A 17,560-nucleotide genomic window follows, 5' to 3' on the forward strand; every position below is an offset into this window, starting at 1 on the left:
CCCCTGGGCCGCCCAGGGCGCTGGCTGGCAGGCTCCCGGTTGTTCCCTTTCCTTTTTCCTTTTCTGCCGAGTCTGTGTGCGCCTCAAAACACCTTGGCGAGGATTTCATCTTGTGGCTGAGTCGCCGGGCGTGCCTCCTGTCTCGGTGGGGTTTCACTTGGTCAGGCTGCTGGAGTACGTTCGACCCTTCATCTCGGTGTAACAAGAAATCTTACTATCGCGAGGCATTTGCCGAACCGGCACAATTCAACTTAAACACGTTTTACCACGATCATTGCTGCAAAGAAGTAGATGAACTGAGGTGAGTCAGTAACTGAAGGTCTGGCAGGATATTGCTGCTTCTTGGGTTGCAAGGGGATGTTCGGAAGCCTGGCGATACCAGACTCTGTGTGTGTATGTGTGTGTATATATATATATCTATGCATGTCCTGGGTAGTTTTTAGTAAAAATTTATTTTATTATATTTTTAATTCATTTAATTAAAAAAAATAAAAAATTAAAAAAAATAGTGTAAATACACCCAGAGCAGCTGTAGTCTTGGCTGTCTGTCCCGTACAGTGGCACTGGAATAACAGGAGGCTGGTGCCAGTGCACAAAACCTGCTTCAGAAACCTACTGTAAGGATTGCTAGTTCCTGCAGAGCTCCCCAGTACCACAGCTATGCTGGTGGCACTGGTGGTTTACACCTGGGTTTTCTGTCTCTGAGCTATGAGGAATAACACACAATGAAATATTTGGCAGTTGAGAGTAAAGCTTTTGTGTGGGGATTTGTGTAAAGGTAGAGTGGAAAGGCCGTTCTGGTTCTGCTGTGGGTCTGTGCTTCTTGCGAGGGGTTGGTGATGTGTGAGGCTGACCTGGAGAATGGGCCCAGACCTGCGGACGTGGGGACTCCGTTTGAACCGTGTAGACCTCGTGTTGTGGTCCACCTTTGTTAAAACACGTTATTCCCTGACTCTAGCTGCAAATGCCTGCCCCCCGTGCCTACCTCTGCTGAGCGTTTGGAGCTCACGGTGCGAATGTAGCACCGCCTCTCAGCTGCCTTGTAGTCCGCAAGCGCTTGAGTAGCATCGGTGAGTTTTGTGCTTTAGTTTCTGTTTGCTGTTGTGTGCAGAAGGTGTTTTCTGGGCGTCGGCAGGAGTGTTGGAGCTTGTGGACTCGGGTACTGTAGTAGAGCTCCTGCCAGTGTGATTGTTTGCAGTGACTGCAAGTACGTGGTTTAGGTTTGTTTTTTAAATGAAGGCTTTCTTTATAGTTTTGGATTTAATTCATATCTTGTTCACCTGGTGCAAAGCATTATTTCTCATTTGCATCCAGCACCCTCTGTCCCAGGGCAGTTTGATACTGTAGCAAGTGTGTAGATTTCTTAGCTGAAAAAGTTTGATACCAAACCTAACAAACAAAAAACCAAAAAAATGAGCACAGCATGAGTGAGAACTGCACTTTGGTAGTTTCTTTTGGCTCAGGTTAAGCCTCCTGGGAGACAGAAGCCTGCATGTCTATATAACAAACTGTACCGTAGAAGTTTTGTGACCTTTTGCACATCACTTAATCTTTTCCCCCACCACCACCTTCTTATTCGTAAAGCATTTACTTTGCCAGCATGTTACAGGGGTGGGGTGTGTTAAACATTAAGACTCCATTGGGAAGCATTGTACATCGGAAAACCTAGGTACCCCTTAGCCCAAAACTCTGGAAGAAGTTGGTAAAAGACCCAAACCCTAACCTAGTGTAAACTCTAGTGACCTGATGTGTTTTGATGGATTTAAGTGATAAACATGTCTGAAAGCAGTATGTCACAGCATTTTGGGATAAGGTCGTGCAGCACGTTGGGATCCCCAGCTTGTCAGCGGGCCCCCTCTTGGTAACAGCTGGGTGAGCTGTGGCTGTTTACATCCCTCTCCCGGACGAGTCATGGGATGATTTAACTTGGCCCACATGTGTTTTTAGTAAATAGGAATGGGGGTTCTTGGGTCCAGCTGCATGTAGAAAAATAACTCTCGCTATTTTGGTTTGGCTCGTGGGCCCGTGTGCCCCAAGAGGGCGCAGCAGCCGCAGCGTAGCTCTTGGCTTCATTAAAACATTTTCTGATACTGAAAGGAAAAACCCATAAGTGTTGTTTTCTAGTACATAGCGTCTTTGATTAGGTGGATGGAGAATCGTGTCACTCTTCAAAGCTTTATACATTGAAATGGGTGAGGGTCCAGCTTGCCTTAGAGAAGAACATCCCTCCCTGCGAGTACAGGGCAGTGTTGGGCTGAGGTGCCACAAACCCCATTTCTTTACAAGACCCAACTGGCCAAAGCCCTCAGCATCCTGGTCTGGGCTTCCATTTTGATCTTGCTTTAAGCAGGAGGTTGGCTGAGGTGGTGACCTGAGGAGCCCTTCACCTGTGCTTGTGATAGTGCATGTGAACGGCTCCAGGGAGCACTGCCCTTCTCTGCTCGCAGCAAAGGGCCCCCCATCCCTTTAGTGCCTCATTAAAAATCCTTGTGGCTTGCACTGGGGTCTTCTCCTTTGGCTGGGCGAGGGGGATGCTAATGGTTGCAAGTGTACGTGCTCAGCACTCTTAGCTTTTCGTATCCTTTAAAAGTTAGAGGCTGAAATGCATGACCAAGAATACAGTATATTCTAGCTTAGTAGGTCTTTTAGGCTCTTAGTTGAGCAAATTATTTGCTTAATTAGGGATGTTATGGCCCTTATGCTTCTATTCCAAGCAGTTTAAGTGCTTTCAGTTGGAGACATTAAAATGTCTTAGTTGTGACACGGTGTTTGAGCCTTCCTGCTGCAGATGTAAAATCCATATGGCAGTGAGTCTTAATTGAAACCTGCTGGGATTATTATTCTCCTGCAACGTATATGAAATATTCTTAATGTGGTTGCTTTGAAAGGACTACCCTTAATTAGATATTTCTAATCAGTTAGTGCTATTCCTTTCTGTAGTTCTGTTTTTATCTAAGAAACCTGATTTTTGAGTTATATAAGCACTTTGATATTCTACACATCAAATATGACCTGTATGATTTATTCATTATTTTATGCCATGGACTTTGGGCAGAAGTTGTTGACTGCAGCATCATTAATTGTGTGGGTAAGGCCTTCCAGGTGTGTTGCATCATGAAAAGCTTGTCTGAAATCAGAGCTTGTTGCTTGAAAAGTTTGGCCTCTAAATAGGTTTTAGATTCAGATGTTTATAATACTTTCTGGTATTTGTTGCTGTTTGGTAAGACTGTTAGGTCAGTTTGCAGGGGAGTGTGCTTTGCGATTGCAAAGGAGTTTGGAGAAAGATATACAAAAGCTGATGTAGTTTAAAGCATATTCCCCAAAGCAGATTACTCCAAGGGTCTGGAATGTGTCGGTGGGAGGCTTCAGTTTTAGTGAGATGTTGCTCCATGCATGCAGGAGTCCTTCCCCTCCTAAATAATTGTTTCCATCTGCATAGTTTATTCCGTCAGCCCCTGTGCTGCTAGTGCCTGTACCATTGAGCTGGCTGCAAAATTTGGGTCTTTTGTACAAAATGAGGATCTTTCTCAGGAAATCCTCGGTGCTAGCTATGTATGAAGGGAACCTTGCTGTTGTCATACAGCAAAATAATAGGGCAACCCGCACTGGAGGACCTTTTAAAATAATATTCTGGTCTTTCTTTCATGTCTTCTCAAATTGCTAGAGGGAGAAGTGTCAGGACCCTCATATTCACGTGTGATGCCTGGCAAGCCTATTATTAATTCACTAGTTGCCTGAGAGTTGTTTAGTTTTTATATAGTATGAAATTTTGTCCATCTATGATAACTTGCAATGTCTCTGGCTACTTGAATCGATCACTGTGGATTATGGTCTGTGAGATGTCCAATGAACAGGTACACTCCCGTCCTGTGGTGGAGCCTGAGCATAGGAAGTGACCCTGAATACAACATACAGCCGAGACCTTCGTGTTTCGGCGTCCAGCTTGGCTGAGACCCAAGCACACTTCCAGGGGGTGAACTGTTTGTTGATTTTGGGGCACTGATGTACTTATCAGTTTGTCCTGTTTTTCCCTTTTGTAGAAGGTTCCTTCTAGGATAGTGGGCTTGGGGTTAGCAGTGGAGGCTGGTGTCGACATGTTACTGCCACGTGTATATTGGGAAGAGGCTGCCCAGGGAGGTAGTGAGGGCAGGGGCAGGAGCCAGCTCGACCACAGTAGCATAGCAGGCAGCCTGTGTACTAATGAATCAGCGACAGCGGGCTCCTGACCAGGAGTTACTGGTTTATACTTCTCAGTTATCCCTGCCCGGGTCACCTAATGAAGCATGGGAGATATCGCTGTAACTAAGAAACAGTGGAATGACACAAATGCAGAGCAGTCTTCACTCCCTCCTCTGCACTCTTCTCTCTGCAAGGGCTCATTTCTGAGTTAGGTGAGGTCAGTTAGTGCCTGTTTCCCAGAGGAGGTGGTGTAACAGATGTATTTTAACTTAACCTTCAGTTCTCGGTAAACCTGTGGTGTGTGCAGAAAGCATGCACACGAGGAAAGGAAGGCTGCGTGTTGGGGTGCCGGGCATCTGGAGGGCTGTTTGTAGCTCTGCTGGTTTGGGAAAATGACTTTGTGTGATGGCTTTGAAGCTGGTGTATGAGGCTGTCTTGTTGATGGTTCTTGCCATTCAACTGCATTCAAAACTTTTTCTCCACTGCTGCCACATTCACAGTTATGCGGGGGTCCTGGGGGACACTCGGGTTTCTCAGTGTCTCTGTACACAGCTGAGCGTGCTGGCAATGCCTGAACCCCCGTTTCTCCTGCCTGATGGTATTCCTGACAACCCTAACCAAGTGACCAACACTGGACATGGAAACAGTATTTCTTGCCTTGAGGGTGCCGGTAAAAGCTCCTGAGGGAACAGCAGCCTGTAACTCTTGCAAGGTCCATAGCAGGTGACCAATGTATAATGGAACTGGAAGGATATCCTCTTTAGGCAACAAATAAATACAGCTTTGCTGATGAAAGTTGTTTTTCTTGGTCAAGGTAAAGCTCAGACAATGTTAATGTTTGAAAACAGCAGGGCTGACACAGTGGAAGGAAATCCTTGCATGCCTCATAGCGGAAGGTGGACATAAGGCTGCAATATATACATCCCTGCAGCTGATCCGAGATACTGTTGTTTTGGTCAAATATTCCAGAATCCTGGACTCACTCCAGCTTCTGCATAAGAAGGGTCAAAGCAGATAAAGGTAACAGCTGTATTTAGATGGAGCATTTCCTTTGACTAACAGGAGAGGAAGGATACCTCCTGGGAGCAGTCCTCCTAACGATATTCCTAGTCCAAGAGTTTCAGAGTTCATTCACTTCGCGCTTCCTACGCTCTTGGCCCACGTAAAGCAGGCAGGGAGCTGCCGGATGTTTGGATGCCAGGAAAAGTTTGGAGCAAGCACAGAGCTGCTGGGATTGTTGCAAGAATTCAAGGCTTTATTAAATACCAGCACACATCCCGGAAAAATCATTTTGGAGAACGGCTTTTTGCGAAGATTATTCTAGCTGCAATGATGTGTTAACTGAAAGAAAGCCTAACTGGGAAGTAAATCTCTAAGTAGGACCAGGAATTGCTGCTTCAAGGCTTTCCTCTGAACTCTGCTAGCGAGGTCTGTGCAATTTTGTAATGGTTTAGCATTACCTCATAGTTAACAAGGCAAATGGGAAAGAAAAACTAGTCTTTATAAAGGTCAAGAAGCTGCGGCTTTGTTGGTAGCTGGGGATTTGTGAGTATCATTTCACCCTATACGAGTACTTTTCCTGACAGTAGTAAAGTGTCACGGTTCATTTGGACCTTTCCAAGGTTACAGGAGGATGTACACTGTGAGTCCAACTTTATTGCATGAGCTTATTAGGTAAGAAACAAACAAGGGTTCAGTCCTCTTTTGGTGGGCTTGTGCAGCTTGTTCATTCTCTAATTCATTGCTTCATTGATTCACAAATTCACTAACTCGCGTGCTTATGAGGAAGCCAGTTTCCCAGCTGATGGTGAGCATGCTTATCCTTCCTCCTCTGTCACTGTATAACTATCACAGGGGGAAGCCTGGGAGCTTCAGCAGTGTGGATGCTGATGGGTCAGCTTGAAAGCTTCTTGTGTAAGGTGATGGGCTTACATCCTCCATCGTGGAAGTCTGGTGTCTACCATTCCTGCGGGTTGTTCCAGTTAATTCTGAAGAGTTTCAGTCTTACCAGAAACTGCCCAACAGTTGCTTTTGCACAGCTGCAAGGATGGCAGGTCTTATCTCCCCCTTTCCCTTGTACCTGGTGTACATGTAGCTCTTGCTTTAGCCCAGTGGTGCTGCTCCCAGCACAGGTCAGACTGAGCTCTATCAGCGTTAGCTGTGTGTGGGCCAAAACCTGAGCAGGAGCTGCGTCAGCAGCCGGTGAAGTGATGCCTGTGTCAGAAAAGGACCCTTGTACAAAAGTTTAGTTGCTTAGACCAGCCTGGTTAAAACATACAGTCCTGAACATCAGCTGGGTTACAAGAGTTCATCAGACTAACTAAAGCTGTGAGGTAAAACATAGTTGCTATAGTTTGTCTGCTTGTATATGTGTCTTTAGATTTACTTCTATGAAATCTTTGCAGTTTTCAACTCGCCTGTGAGCCTGAATTGAAATTCTTCTTTTTTAACATATTGGATTCAAGAGTGCTTATTCAGTGGATGATCAACTGGTGTCATCTTCTTTCCTTTGCAACTGCACTCCATTACTCTGAACTTGCACACCAGGTGCAAACTGAAAAATAAAAATCTGTCTTGCGACATCACTTGACATTGATACCTGAGACTTTGTATGTCTGATGTCCTCTTTGGCCCCGCATTTACAGCAGTGGGTTTTTATACAAGAGTAAACAGCATGTGGGGATTTACAGGCACTAGTTTGGTCCCTGACTGACCTTTGAGAAGATCTTGCACCACTAACCTCACCCTGCCCTGTGGTGTTCTTCCTCAAAATCCTGCACCACAAAGCTGTTCGGGAATGTCTGCAGCAAGTTCTTGTATCCCCTCATTGGCCCCTAAGTCCTGGATGATGCCTGAAATCTTCTCATCCTGGTTTTCATGAAGACTCGTGGGATTAAACTTTGTCTTTAATATTTTGGAGAAACAAGCCCTCTTCTAATGAGTTAACAACCTCTTGACTCCTAGTAGCTCTGTAAGAGCTGTGAGCTGTATTGTGCAATCAGGTTCAGCATCTCAACCACTTTTGTTCCAGCTGTTGCGTCGTTTATAGACAAAACTAGTACAGACAAGCTCTTGCATGGTGACTTCAGAGCAGGGTGCCAGCGTAGCAAAAATAGTGACAGCTGAGTTTTTAACTTCTGAGCCTTTAAAGCAGCAGCCCAGTTCTGTTTGTCTCAGCTCTCTTCTAGAGGACAAATGAGAATGCCCGTAAATACAAATTATGGGCTGCCTGTAATCTCCCTGCACAGAGAAGCTTGGCTTTCTTGTGATGTGGGCTTGTTGCTGCTAAAGAGATGACAAAGCAGAACAGAAATGTGTTAGGATAAATGATGAGACTTTTGAGTACAAGCACAACTGTTGCTTATGAGTGGAATAATTGGCACTTACTATTGCCTGACTGCTAAATAGGAACTTCTGCTACTAGGCTGCATTACATATTATTTTTATTTTTGGAAGTACTTGATTGAGCAATCGGGATCTGTAAAAACACCGCTCCCTTTGAGAGGGGGTATTGTTCTGTTCCCCTGCTCAGAGGCAGATGGATGTCCTACCCACACATGAGCACGGGGGCATTTCATCCCCAAATAAATGCCCTACACCCACATGTGTGGGGACCTATTTAGTAAGTATTTTTCTCTGGATCTTGAATTCAGAGTATTTAGATATTTAGTTTTTATTGCAATCATTCAACAAGACAAGCTTCGATAACACAGAGGGGTTCCAGCCTGATCTCTGAAGTAGTTTCAGCCAGTCTGACCCAACATAAAAACTTCTGGAGAGATTTTTAAAACTGTAAGATACTAAAACCTATCAAAAAAACCCTAAACAAGACATTGGTTTGAAAACTGCACTTGTACTTAGTCCGCACTCTGGTCTTTAGGTGTTTCACTTTTAAATTTAATAAATAGCTTAGTTGTGTAGCTATGACCAGTCACTCCTACTTTTCTCCTCCCCCTGTCTTACCATCCTCCCTGATAGCTTATCTGAGTCAAGCTATCAGCAGCTATTGTTCAGCTGTCTCATACCCTTGGTAGCTCCAAACCATTTGCTCTGCACTGAGCGTGGGGCCGTGCCATGGGCATGACTTCTTTCAGGAGTGGATGTTTGGCATTCTTTGGGCAGTAACTCTTATGGATGCCCAAAAACACACTGACTCACAGTGGTTTCAGCCTATGGAGCCCATCCTGCTGCTTGTGATTACGGTGCAGGAAATAAACAAGATGACAACCTAATCTATCACGTCTCTGGGCTGAGAACTGGGGCAGCAGAGTAAGATAATCCATTTCTGACACTCGTCTTATCCGTAGCTCTGTTGCGCCATCCATTTCCCAGAAGGGAACAGAAAATCCAACTTGCAAAAATCAAAATGGGGTTTGCAAAATGGGCTGGGATGTGAGCTTGGGAATTTGAGCTCTTGCATATTCCTTTTTCTGTGAACATTAAGGAGGTGCAAAGTGCTCCTTGAAGGGGGTGCTGGAGGTGAGCTCTGCAGCGCGGGCTCCAGTCCCACGTGAGCTGGACTGGTGCAGCTGGGCTGGCATGAGATGGTGTTACCTGTTGCAGCCCGGGAGGGCACTGACTGCTGATCCTTTGCCCCATCTGCCTGTCTCCCATCACACCTTAGAAGGCATTTATGGCACTTAGTCAGCTGGTTGCAGTGGTAATAGCTCCCGGTGTTTGAAGGAAGTGAACAAGCAGCTTGCTGGTTATTAGTCTGGTGCCAGTCACTTCGTTCTGCCTTTAGTGTCCAGCAAGGTACAGTTTTGCATGGCACGGTACCTGGTAGGTATCAGGCACGTGTTTGAATAAGGAGGTAAACAAGGTAATTCTTGGAAACCTGCTAAGACTTATAATTTTATACCACCTGAAAATGCCCAGGAGGCAGAAACATATTCAATTTAAATTAGTAAGTCTTGGTTATTCATCAGAATAAGTGTTTTTGAGTATTAAGAATAGCTGCTGTGTCCTAGTGCTTCCTCTTATTGTTACAGCTCTTCCTTGAGCAAGGGGAATGTTTTGAGTGGTTTAAATTACATTTACAGTAGTAATTAGGTTTAAGCAACATTGCAGTTCACTTATCTGAATATACATCTGTGTCTAAGAAGTATACAATTTTTTTTTTATCCTCCCTGCACCCCCCTGCCTCTTTCACTCTCCCAAGCCATGACACTGAAGCAGGGCGTGCAGCTGAGGCAGCTGTGTACGCAGCTCTGCCCTGCCTGGTGGAGATGGCTGCTCACAGCTGCTGGCCCTATGCAAACGTGATGAAGTGGTGCTGGCTTTGCCAGCCAGCCAGTCCTGCTACAGCATCGCATCCCGCCAGATACCAGGGATCCCTCCTTTGCCCAGTGTTTGGGTTTGGTGCTTTTTTTTTCTAATGTGAGATTAACAGCCATCTGCGTACAAACAATCTCATCTTAAGGAGCATCTGTTGTTGCTGTTTGTCTGCTGCCTGAAGTCCTAATCCTCTGTTTGTTACGATGCTTTGGTGCAGTAAAGCAGACGATGTGCTCTGAGGTGCAGCTCGCGGCCGCAGGCAGGTTGGGTTTTACAGTAAGGCGAGGTCTGACCGTTCAGCGTGGGGTCTGAGCCACCCCGGTGTGGGTAGAGCAGGAAGGGTCGCGGGGCGATGCTGGGCAGTCAGGGAGGGGGGTGCCTCACCCCTGCGCTTGCACTGGGCTTGACACCCCAGCTCCCCTGGGCATGCCTGTGTCCCTCCCAGCAGGCTGACACACTGGGTCTCGCCTTGTGAAGCAGTCACGGGCAGAAGCACTTTGCAGGGGCTGAGCGTTGCTGTGGCTGTAGCTTGACAGCTGCTGAGCCCGGAGGTGCTTGTTTGGTCCCCGGGCTCCGGGCAGAGCAGAGCCAGTGGCTGTGCGGGGCTGGCTGCTGGGAGCCCTGTCTGCTAGCCAGATGCGGTTGTGATGGAGCACCTTGCCCCGAGCCGCGGCCTGGGTGCTGCCTCTCTGGCAGACTGGGAACAAGCTGGGACTTGGGTAATCTCACCGCCTGGGTGACTCAGAAACTGTAATAATCTCTTAATCTTAATGGGTCCATGTGATGGATAGGTAACGCTGCTTGAGGATTTTCTTGCTATCTGATGGGGTTGAGGGGGGATATATTATTTTCAGGCTTTCCTAATACTGTGTACTCTGTAAAAATAAACTTGCTGGAGAAAAAAGAATTACATGACAGAGCTTTCAGCTACATTCATGTTCTTCCTCTCTACTTCACATTGCCATGTCTTTAGTTGCATTTGGTTTTCGTGGTAACAGATTACTTTGGGGATACTTGAAAAACATAATGCTGCCATAGCATCTTGTGATGCAGCTTATGAACGTTGTGTTCAAGCTGACCTGACTGCACTGACACTGAGCTCTGTCAGGCAGCGTTTGGAGGCAGGTCTCCCAGCCTGCTGGGATCCCTGCGGTCTGGCAGAGAATTCCTGTAGTCTTTAGGTGTCCAGCCAGCACCTGCTTTGCCCAGCTGAAATTCCTGATTATCCAAAAGCATGTTCGAAGTTTTTCCCCCTCCTTTTTGGTCCTGAAAAATATTAGGTTTACTGAGCGAGCCAAGTTGTGTCAGTTTGGCAGGATGTGTAGATACCTTCAGAAATAACTTGTGCATTAGAGCTGTGATGATAACAGCGCTGGATCTGTATCAGTGATTTCATTTGAACTAATTGGCTGCTGAGAGCATTGGTACGTCTCTTTGTCTCCATATTTGAGTAAGATTCAGCTCCTGTGATCCAGATGATCTCGTCCTAGTGAGCTTGGCTCATCTCTAATGACGCCAGGAAGACTGTCCTGGAGCATGAAACATGCTGGAGAGCTCGAAACTAGAGCTGGAATATTTATCCTGATTCACTTTGTCTGAAAATGCAGACTCAGCTGGCCTCATGTCCTATTCCTCCACCTCTTTTTATTTTTTTTTTCCTCCCAAGCTAGGAAATAAGCTTGCTTCTCTCAAATAATATGAATAACCAAAGTCCAGACAGGAGTCTGAAAGGCTGTAGGTAGTAGTGCAGCTGTTATTATCCACAGAGATCTTAAACTGTCAGTAGTGCTTGTGTACTGCTTTAGATGAGTAGTCCAAGCTGAATATATTACTAAAGAATTCTGTTTTCATTCTGGATACTTTAAAATTGTCTCAGTTGGGCAAAAAGCCTGGCTGAATTATTACTGCTGCATTAGAAATCTGTGAAGATGAAGCTCGCTCATATGAGGGACTGGCAGCCTGTCTGTCTGAAAGTCTGTGAGTCAAAAAGTACAAGCAGCTGGCTGAAGTTATCAAATGTAATGAGAAGGAACGTAGCTGAAAATAAAAGAAATATAGTTGTGGGCTGTTGTGCCCGTCTACTTGCAGTACTGGCAGCTTAGATGTGCTTTTGTGTCCAGGAGAAGGGATGGCCTGACACCCAGCTGCTTGTTCCAGGGCAAGGCACACTTGGTGGGAAGGCTTTTGGAAAGGCTAGGTGCTCCCTGGGCAGAGAGAACACTTTCCCGAGTTTGTAAAAACAGCAAAGCTTAGAGCAGCCACGTTTCCTCCTGTAGATATTCTCATTGTCGTCTCTCCTTGCTCTCCCCTCCCATGTCTCCAGCCCTGGGCAGTTTGGGTGGTCACACGTGATGATGTACGCTTCTGTCTGATGTAGCTTTGCAGCAACCATTGTCTGTGTACCTGAATAAAAGCATCAGAATTGGTTTAATTTGCTTTTTGCACCTTGCTAAGGTCTTTATCATTGGATGAATTTTTATTATTAGATATTGGGAAGAAATTCCTCACTGTGAGGTTGTGAGGCACTGGAGCGGTTTGCCCAGAGCAGCTGTGGTGCCCCGTCCCTGGCAGTGTCCAAGGCCAGGCTGGACGGGGCTTGGAGCAGCCTGGGCTGGTGGCAGGTGTCCCTGCCCGCGGCGGGGGTTGGAACTAGGTGATCTCTAAGGTCCCTTCTGACCCTGTTCTATGACAATGTGCTTGCTGCCTATGGATAACACAGTGCTGTTGTAAAGCTGTGGCTCATGGTGAGCTTTGGTTATAACTGAATTTCACAAGCTGGTGTGTTCTGCAGGTTGCCTGGGTTTGGAGCTGATAGGAAGAGCTAAATGGATAACCCGAGTTTGGAATTTGATCCCTTAGGATTCTCATTAGGGCCACTTGTAGTGAACAAGCTATATAAGAAATCTAAGAAATCTAGCACAGAATGTCTGTGCACCACTGTACAGCGGGTGTACTGGGAGCCGGGGCGAGACGGGGGAAGCCAGCTCGAGCTCCGGCTGGGCAGAGGAGCTTTCTCACAGCCACGTTCAGTTACCTGGAGCAAGACCCACCTTCCTTCTCGCCGGCGGGCTTTCCTCCTGGTTTGTGTCACAAGTGTCCAGAATTTTGGGGGGAGGAATAAAATTTTTCAGGAATTGAGGGTAAGGAGAAAAAGAGATTGAGGGGTTGGGGAAATTCCCATTAATATTTTTGCATACTTAGTGTGGAGAGTTGTAAACATCCCAGATTCTCCCTCTACCTGCCCCGGGGGACCGAAGCTCGGGCAGTCGGGCAGCGTTCCTTCCGCGGGAGGTTGGCTGCGCGTTCGTGGGGTGGGGTGGAAGCAGCTGGGCTAAAGTGGTGGCTGGAAAAATAGCTGTGTTAAGGGGTAAGAAACAAAACCGAGCTGGCTTCTTTGCAGGCTTTTAGGAGGGATTGTCTCTAAAATAGCTACTGCTGCCCTTTGAGCTGTTGGAGGCAGGGCAGGCTGAGCCATACATCCAGTCTTACTGGGAATATTGGAAACACAGAGCAGGGTTATTACCTGTGCTGGAGAAGCTTTGCACGCCTTCATTAAGGAAACTTTAAAGAAATGACTTGTCCCTTTGACTTCGGGATTAAAAATAGTGAATGTTAAATGAGAGGGAAGTTACCTCTTGTGAAAGGAGGTTTAGTGGATGGAGTAACAAGGAAAGAACAAAACCTGTTAGGGATGGCTGGGGAATCTGCTGGCTTTAACCCTTTGCTCGTGTGTCTGTTGGTTGGTTGATGAGGTTTTAGAGAAGGATCTGGATCTTGCAAAATATTCTCTGTGGGTGTTATGGGTTTATGCTGCTCTTTCAACACCACTGTCTTACACCCAGCTGGGATTTGCTCATCGTTCAACTATGGCAGGAAACACTGAATCTGCTTTTTTAATAAGCACTCATGGTTTTTGCTGCCCCCCTCAAATCCCCAGGCAGATACTTTGTGCTTTTCTTCATGTTCTTTTACTTCAGAGAAGCACAATTTTTAGGAGCAAATACGCTGTTTGATTCCCCCTTCCCGGTGCTGCTTTTGGGAGTTACTTTTTCACGCAGCTGAGGCTTGAGTTAATGTTTAGCAAGCCTCAGCTTCAGCCCAGGCTTGGGAATAACTCTTTGCTATTTTCTGCTTACTCCGAGCGCAGGATGCTGATTGTGGGCTGTGTCCTTCAGCCCACGTCCCAGGCGTGGGCGGCTCAGCCGCGGGCACTGCTGCCTTGAAGGCTCAGGTGGATTTACACCACTCCTGCTCTGTCCGCACAGGCGGGTGGATGCGGGGAGGGAGGAGAAGGATGCTCACGGGCCTCCAGTCAGCACCGCGGGGGTGACAAGGAGCAGCTCTTCGTTATCAGCCGCGAGGCTCGTGGGCAGAGGGGCACGGCCAGGCTGGCTGCTGCTCTTCTCCCATCGGGACATGGACAAGCATCGCACGTGCAGCTCCGGGGTGGCCAGAAGTGGGATCCCCAGGCCCTGGGTGGTGTTGGCATCTGCCTGGCCAGGCAGCAGTGGCAGGTACGGAGCGGGGTGCTGGGGGTGTGTGTGCTGGGGGGGTGGCCGCTCTCCCTGCCAAAGGCAGGGCTGAGAGGCGAGGCAGGGTAGGTGGAAAGAAGGTAAGATTCCAGAGGTAAGCAGGCTATAACATGCTCTTTAAAACGGTGTTGCGACTGCCTTGATCCTGAAATAAAGCCTACTAACCCCCTCTCCACCCCACCCCCCCCAGCTTTTTTTCCCCTAATTCACTCTCTAACTGGGGCAAGCACAGCAAGCTGTGGAAGTGGGACCTGGGGGTGCATGTGTGGCTGAGGGGGGCTAAAATGCAGGCTGTTCCCTTGTGATTCAGTGGTAATGCTGCCCTGGCAGGTCACGGGGTTTGAGGGCTGTTCAGTGATTTGTAGTGCTGTACGAAGGTTAAGAACTGGTTATTTATAAATATCATGCAAAGCGTGCGTACTAAAAGATAGAACTGAAAACTGCACTACTTTGCTTGACAAACACAGTACTGTGTGTGTGCTTACTGGATGCTAGGTGACTTCAGACTCATCTAACATGTATTTGCTTCAGCCTAGATGTTGCAGCAAGTTTCAGAAGGTTTCCCTGCTGCAGTAAACGAAACCTGTTGGTTTTGTGTGTATGTACTCACAGGGATTTAGTTTCTAACCATAGCTCCCATATTCATGCTTCTGGCTTCTCATTTTTCCTAGTTTGCTTTTACTTTGTGTGTAGAAGCAAGAAAGGAAGTATTTAAAAGATCCTAGTCAAAATTTGAGGTGTAAAAAATTTTATATATATATATATGAAAAAATCATAATCTTAAGGGGACTGACACAGGAATGATATGGCAAATTACTTTAAAATTACCCATGTGTAAGAGAACTAGACTAACACCTTGAGTATTGCAGGGCTGCTTTGGTAAAAATCAAAATATTCAGTAACAGCTCTAAGGTTTTTGCCACACAAGTTAGTTGAATTCCGGTGGCCATACTGGTGCCAAACAGCTCTGTGGCCAGGCACTGCAGCAGGAACCCCAAATTTGCCTAGTAACATTTACCAAAATATTTAACTCCTAGTTAAAAACTGGCAACGGGCAGCTGTTCATTCAGGACTCACCAGCAGGTGAAACGCATCCCCTATGTATATGTGTAGCTAAGCCACCTAAAACATGCCTATACAATAAGGTGATGATATGCCAGCCATCCTGGTCTTCTAATTAATTGACTTTAATGACTGTTTATTTTTGCAGCAGTAACTGTGGCATGCTCGTTTGGTTCCCATTAAGACACCGGCTTACCCGGCAGCGAAGGTGTCATGCCTCCAAAGCACCGCTGAGAAAAAGCCATTGCTGAGCCAGCTCTTCCTCCCTCGTGCTCCTCCTCTCGGTGCTGTAAAGCTTGTGGCACCTGAGGTGGCTTGTGGCTGGGGCTGGTGGCTCTGGGCTTGCCAGCAGTGCTCTGGTTATTAGTTATAAAAATAGTTATAAATCTTAACCAAGGGCAGGCTTTTTATGGCAATGTAATAGCCAAGCACTGGGTGTAATAACTCTTACCGGAGAAATCCAAGCAAGGAGCTTATGACTGTCCCTCCTGTCTTCCTGCATCCCCAAACCTCTCACACACAGCTGGATGCATAGCTGGATGCCAGGACATCTCGCAACCCCTCCATACGTTGTGGTCAGCGAGTTACTCTTGGTGACCTCTTCAAAGTCTTTTTCCTGTTCCCATACAGCTGAGCAGCAACTTATCATTACTGATTCTCTGCTGTAATGGTGTAGCTGGTAGAATGGGCTACAAGAAGAAATAAAAATGAATCCTGTCATCCTGATTTTACTCCAAGTTCAACATTAATGAAGTTGTAGAACAAATATTTAGTATGTGTGAACCTGCTTTTGTAAAAAGCCTTTGCGTTCATGAACAATCGTAAGTTCACAGCCTGTTATAAAGGATTCAGACACACTTAGCAGCCTTTCCTCTGAAAGCCCTGTGGTCCCTCACCCCTTTTGTCCCTCTGAGGTCCCTAGAGGTTGAGCATCTCGCCTGAAGTCACAGCAGTGATGGAAATGAAGTAAGGGCGTCTTGTCTGACGTAACGGTAGCATGTTTTAAGGATGCGTTTAGTAACTGGGAGGTATTGACTCATTCTGGCCTCGGCAAAACCCCGGGCAGCGTGTGCTACAGGCTGTGACAGCCAAGTCACCGAAGGGCAGCGAGTCCCTGCCTGCCACTTGGTGGGAATCCTGTGCCCAGGCTCAGCCTCGCGGCAGCCACAGGGAGCTGAGGAGGAGGAGTGGGTAAGAGCAAGTATGTGGGAGCCCCCGTCTGTAGCTGGCGGGTCTCTGGGGTCTGCAGCCCCACGCTGGTGGGTCTCTGGGTTTGGCATCCTGGTGTTGTGCCAATAGGTGGGATGTGAATGGCAGCCCAGGTCCTTGGGGCTGCTGGATGGACGAAGCCCGTGTGTTTAGATGACTGTGGATTCAGTGGAGTGTGTGAGGTTGGAAATAGAGATGGGAATGCCACCTCTTAATTAATGATTCTCATCTAATCATCCCGTAGATCAGGCTTATCAATTTGTAATTGCATTAAAGATGGCAGTACTACTAAAGCTTTGCTTTGGCCAGGTACCCCTTTCCCGCAGCCGGATTTCCGTGTCAACGAAAGCCCTTTCCTGTTTGGCTTACCCTGCCGGTGCAGGGAAAGTGAACAGCAGCCTCGTCTGCAGTGACCTTACAGTGAAACAAAAGGCCACTTACAGAGAGCGTGGCTGATGTCTTCTGCAGCCAGAACAAACCCTGGCATGGTGGGACAGACACCCAGCTAATAGACTAAGCTAAACGTGGCTTTGAATATTTTTAATGTGGCTGTATCTGCATGGGCTTACCAATCCAGTGTGTTCTGCCCTGAGTTTTGGTCTGAGACACCTCCAGGCACATCTGTAATTACAGGCAGCTTTCGCTACCCCTTAGCTGCTTTTTTAGACACTTATTAGACCCAGTGCAGGCACATCTGTTCCAGATGAAGGCCTGAGACAGCAATGTTGAGATGGAGTTTCTCTGCCCTTCAATATTTTGATAGAAGCACTTGTTGTCGGGTAAGTTATAACCTATGTTTTATTTAAAACTCCCAGTGCTGTGGCGGGGGTAACCTCTGGAGTTCGCGTCCAGCACAGAAAATGATGGAGGCGCTAAGCTGTGCACAGGCATCAGGATTCACGTTTTTCCCTCCACAAAGCACTGGGCACAGGATTGCTGTTTTGTCTTTCTGGCGTCGCTGGGGATGCCAGGACAGAAGCTGGGGAGCGCTTTGTTGTTGTTGGAGCAGGGGAAAGCTGGAGCTTGTGTGGAGTACGAATTACTCCACGCATGCGGAGCTATCTGGCACGTCCTCTTTATCACTTGCAGAACAGGCTTCTTCAAAACAACCTTACATGACGCTGCTCCCTGAGCTGCTTGCATAATAGAAGATCTTGATGAACTGATTGCTGTGTTACTGAAAACAAGCTGTAATCTTATTAGCAAATTGTAGTAGTGACGTCTTCGCTATTCCTGCTGGTGCTATACCGACCGACCTTCAAGTGTGCTGTCCCATGGGTGCAGTGTCTTTGATAAAGTGC

General features: G+C 47.0%; 1 protein-coding gene across 6 annotated transcripts in view; it reads left to right on the forward strand.

Moving 5' to 3' along the window:
• The first annotated feature begins 212 nt into the window (after positions 1-212).
• ARHGAP40 (Rho GTPase activating protein 40) overlaps positions 213-17,560 on the forward strand; it is a 42,294-nt gene continuing 24,946 nt past the window's right edge. Inside the window, exons 1-2 of one of the 6 annotated variants that reach the window (XM_037402800.1) lie at positions 213-301; positions 959-1,070. Coding sequence is in view for 3 of the 6 variants with exons in the window: in XM_037402796.1 (XP_037258693.1) it covers positions 13,873-13,970 (98 nt within the window). In the remaining 3 variants the exon portion in view is untranslated. Of the gene's footprint in view, positions 302-958; positions 1,071-5,162; positions 5,608-5,651; positions 5,854-13,723; positions 13,971-17,560 lie in introns of those variants that run through there. The other 5 variants (XM_037402799.1, XM_037402798.1, XM_037402797.1 and 2 more) reach the window with 5 other exon arrangements.

This window comes from Falco rusticolus, chromosome 10, assembly GCF_015220075.1.
Source record: "Falco rusticolus isolate bFalRus1 chromosome 10, bFalRus1.pri, whole genome shotgun sequence".
Lineage (NCBI taxonomy): Eukaryota > Metazoa > Chordata > Aves > Falconiformes > Falconidae > Falco > Falco rusticolus.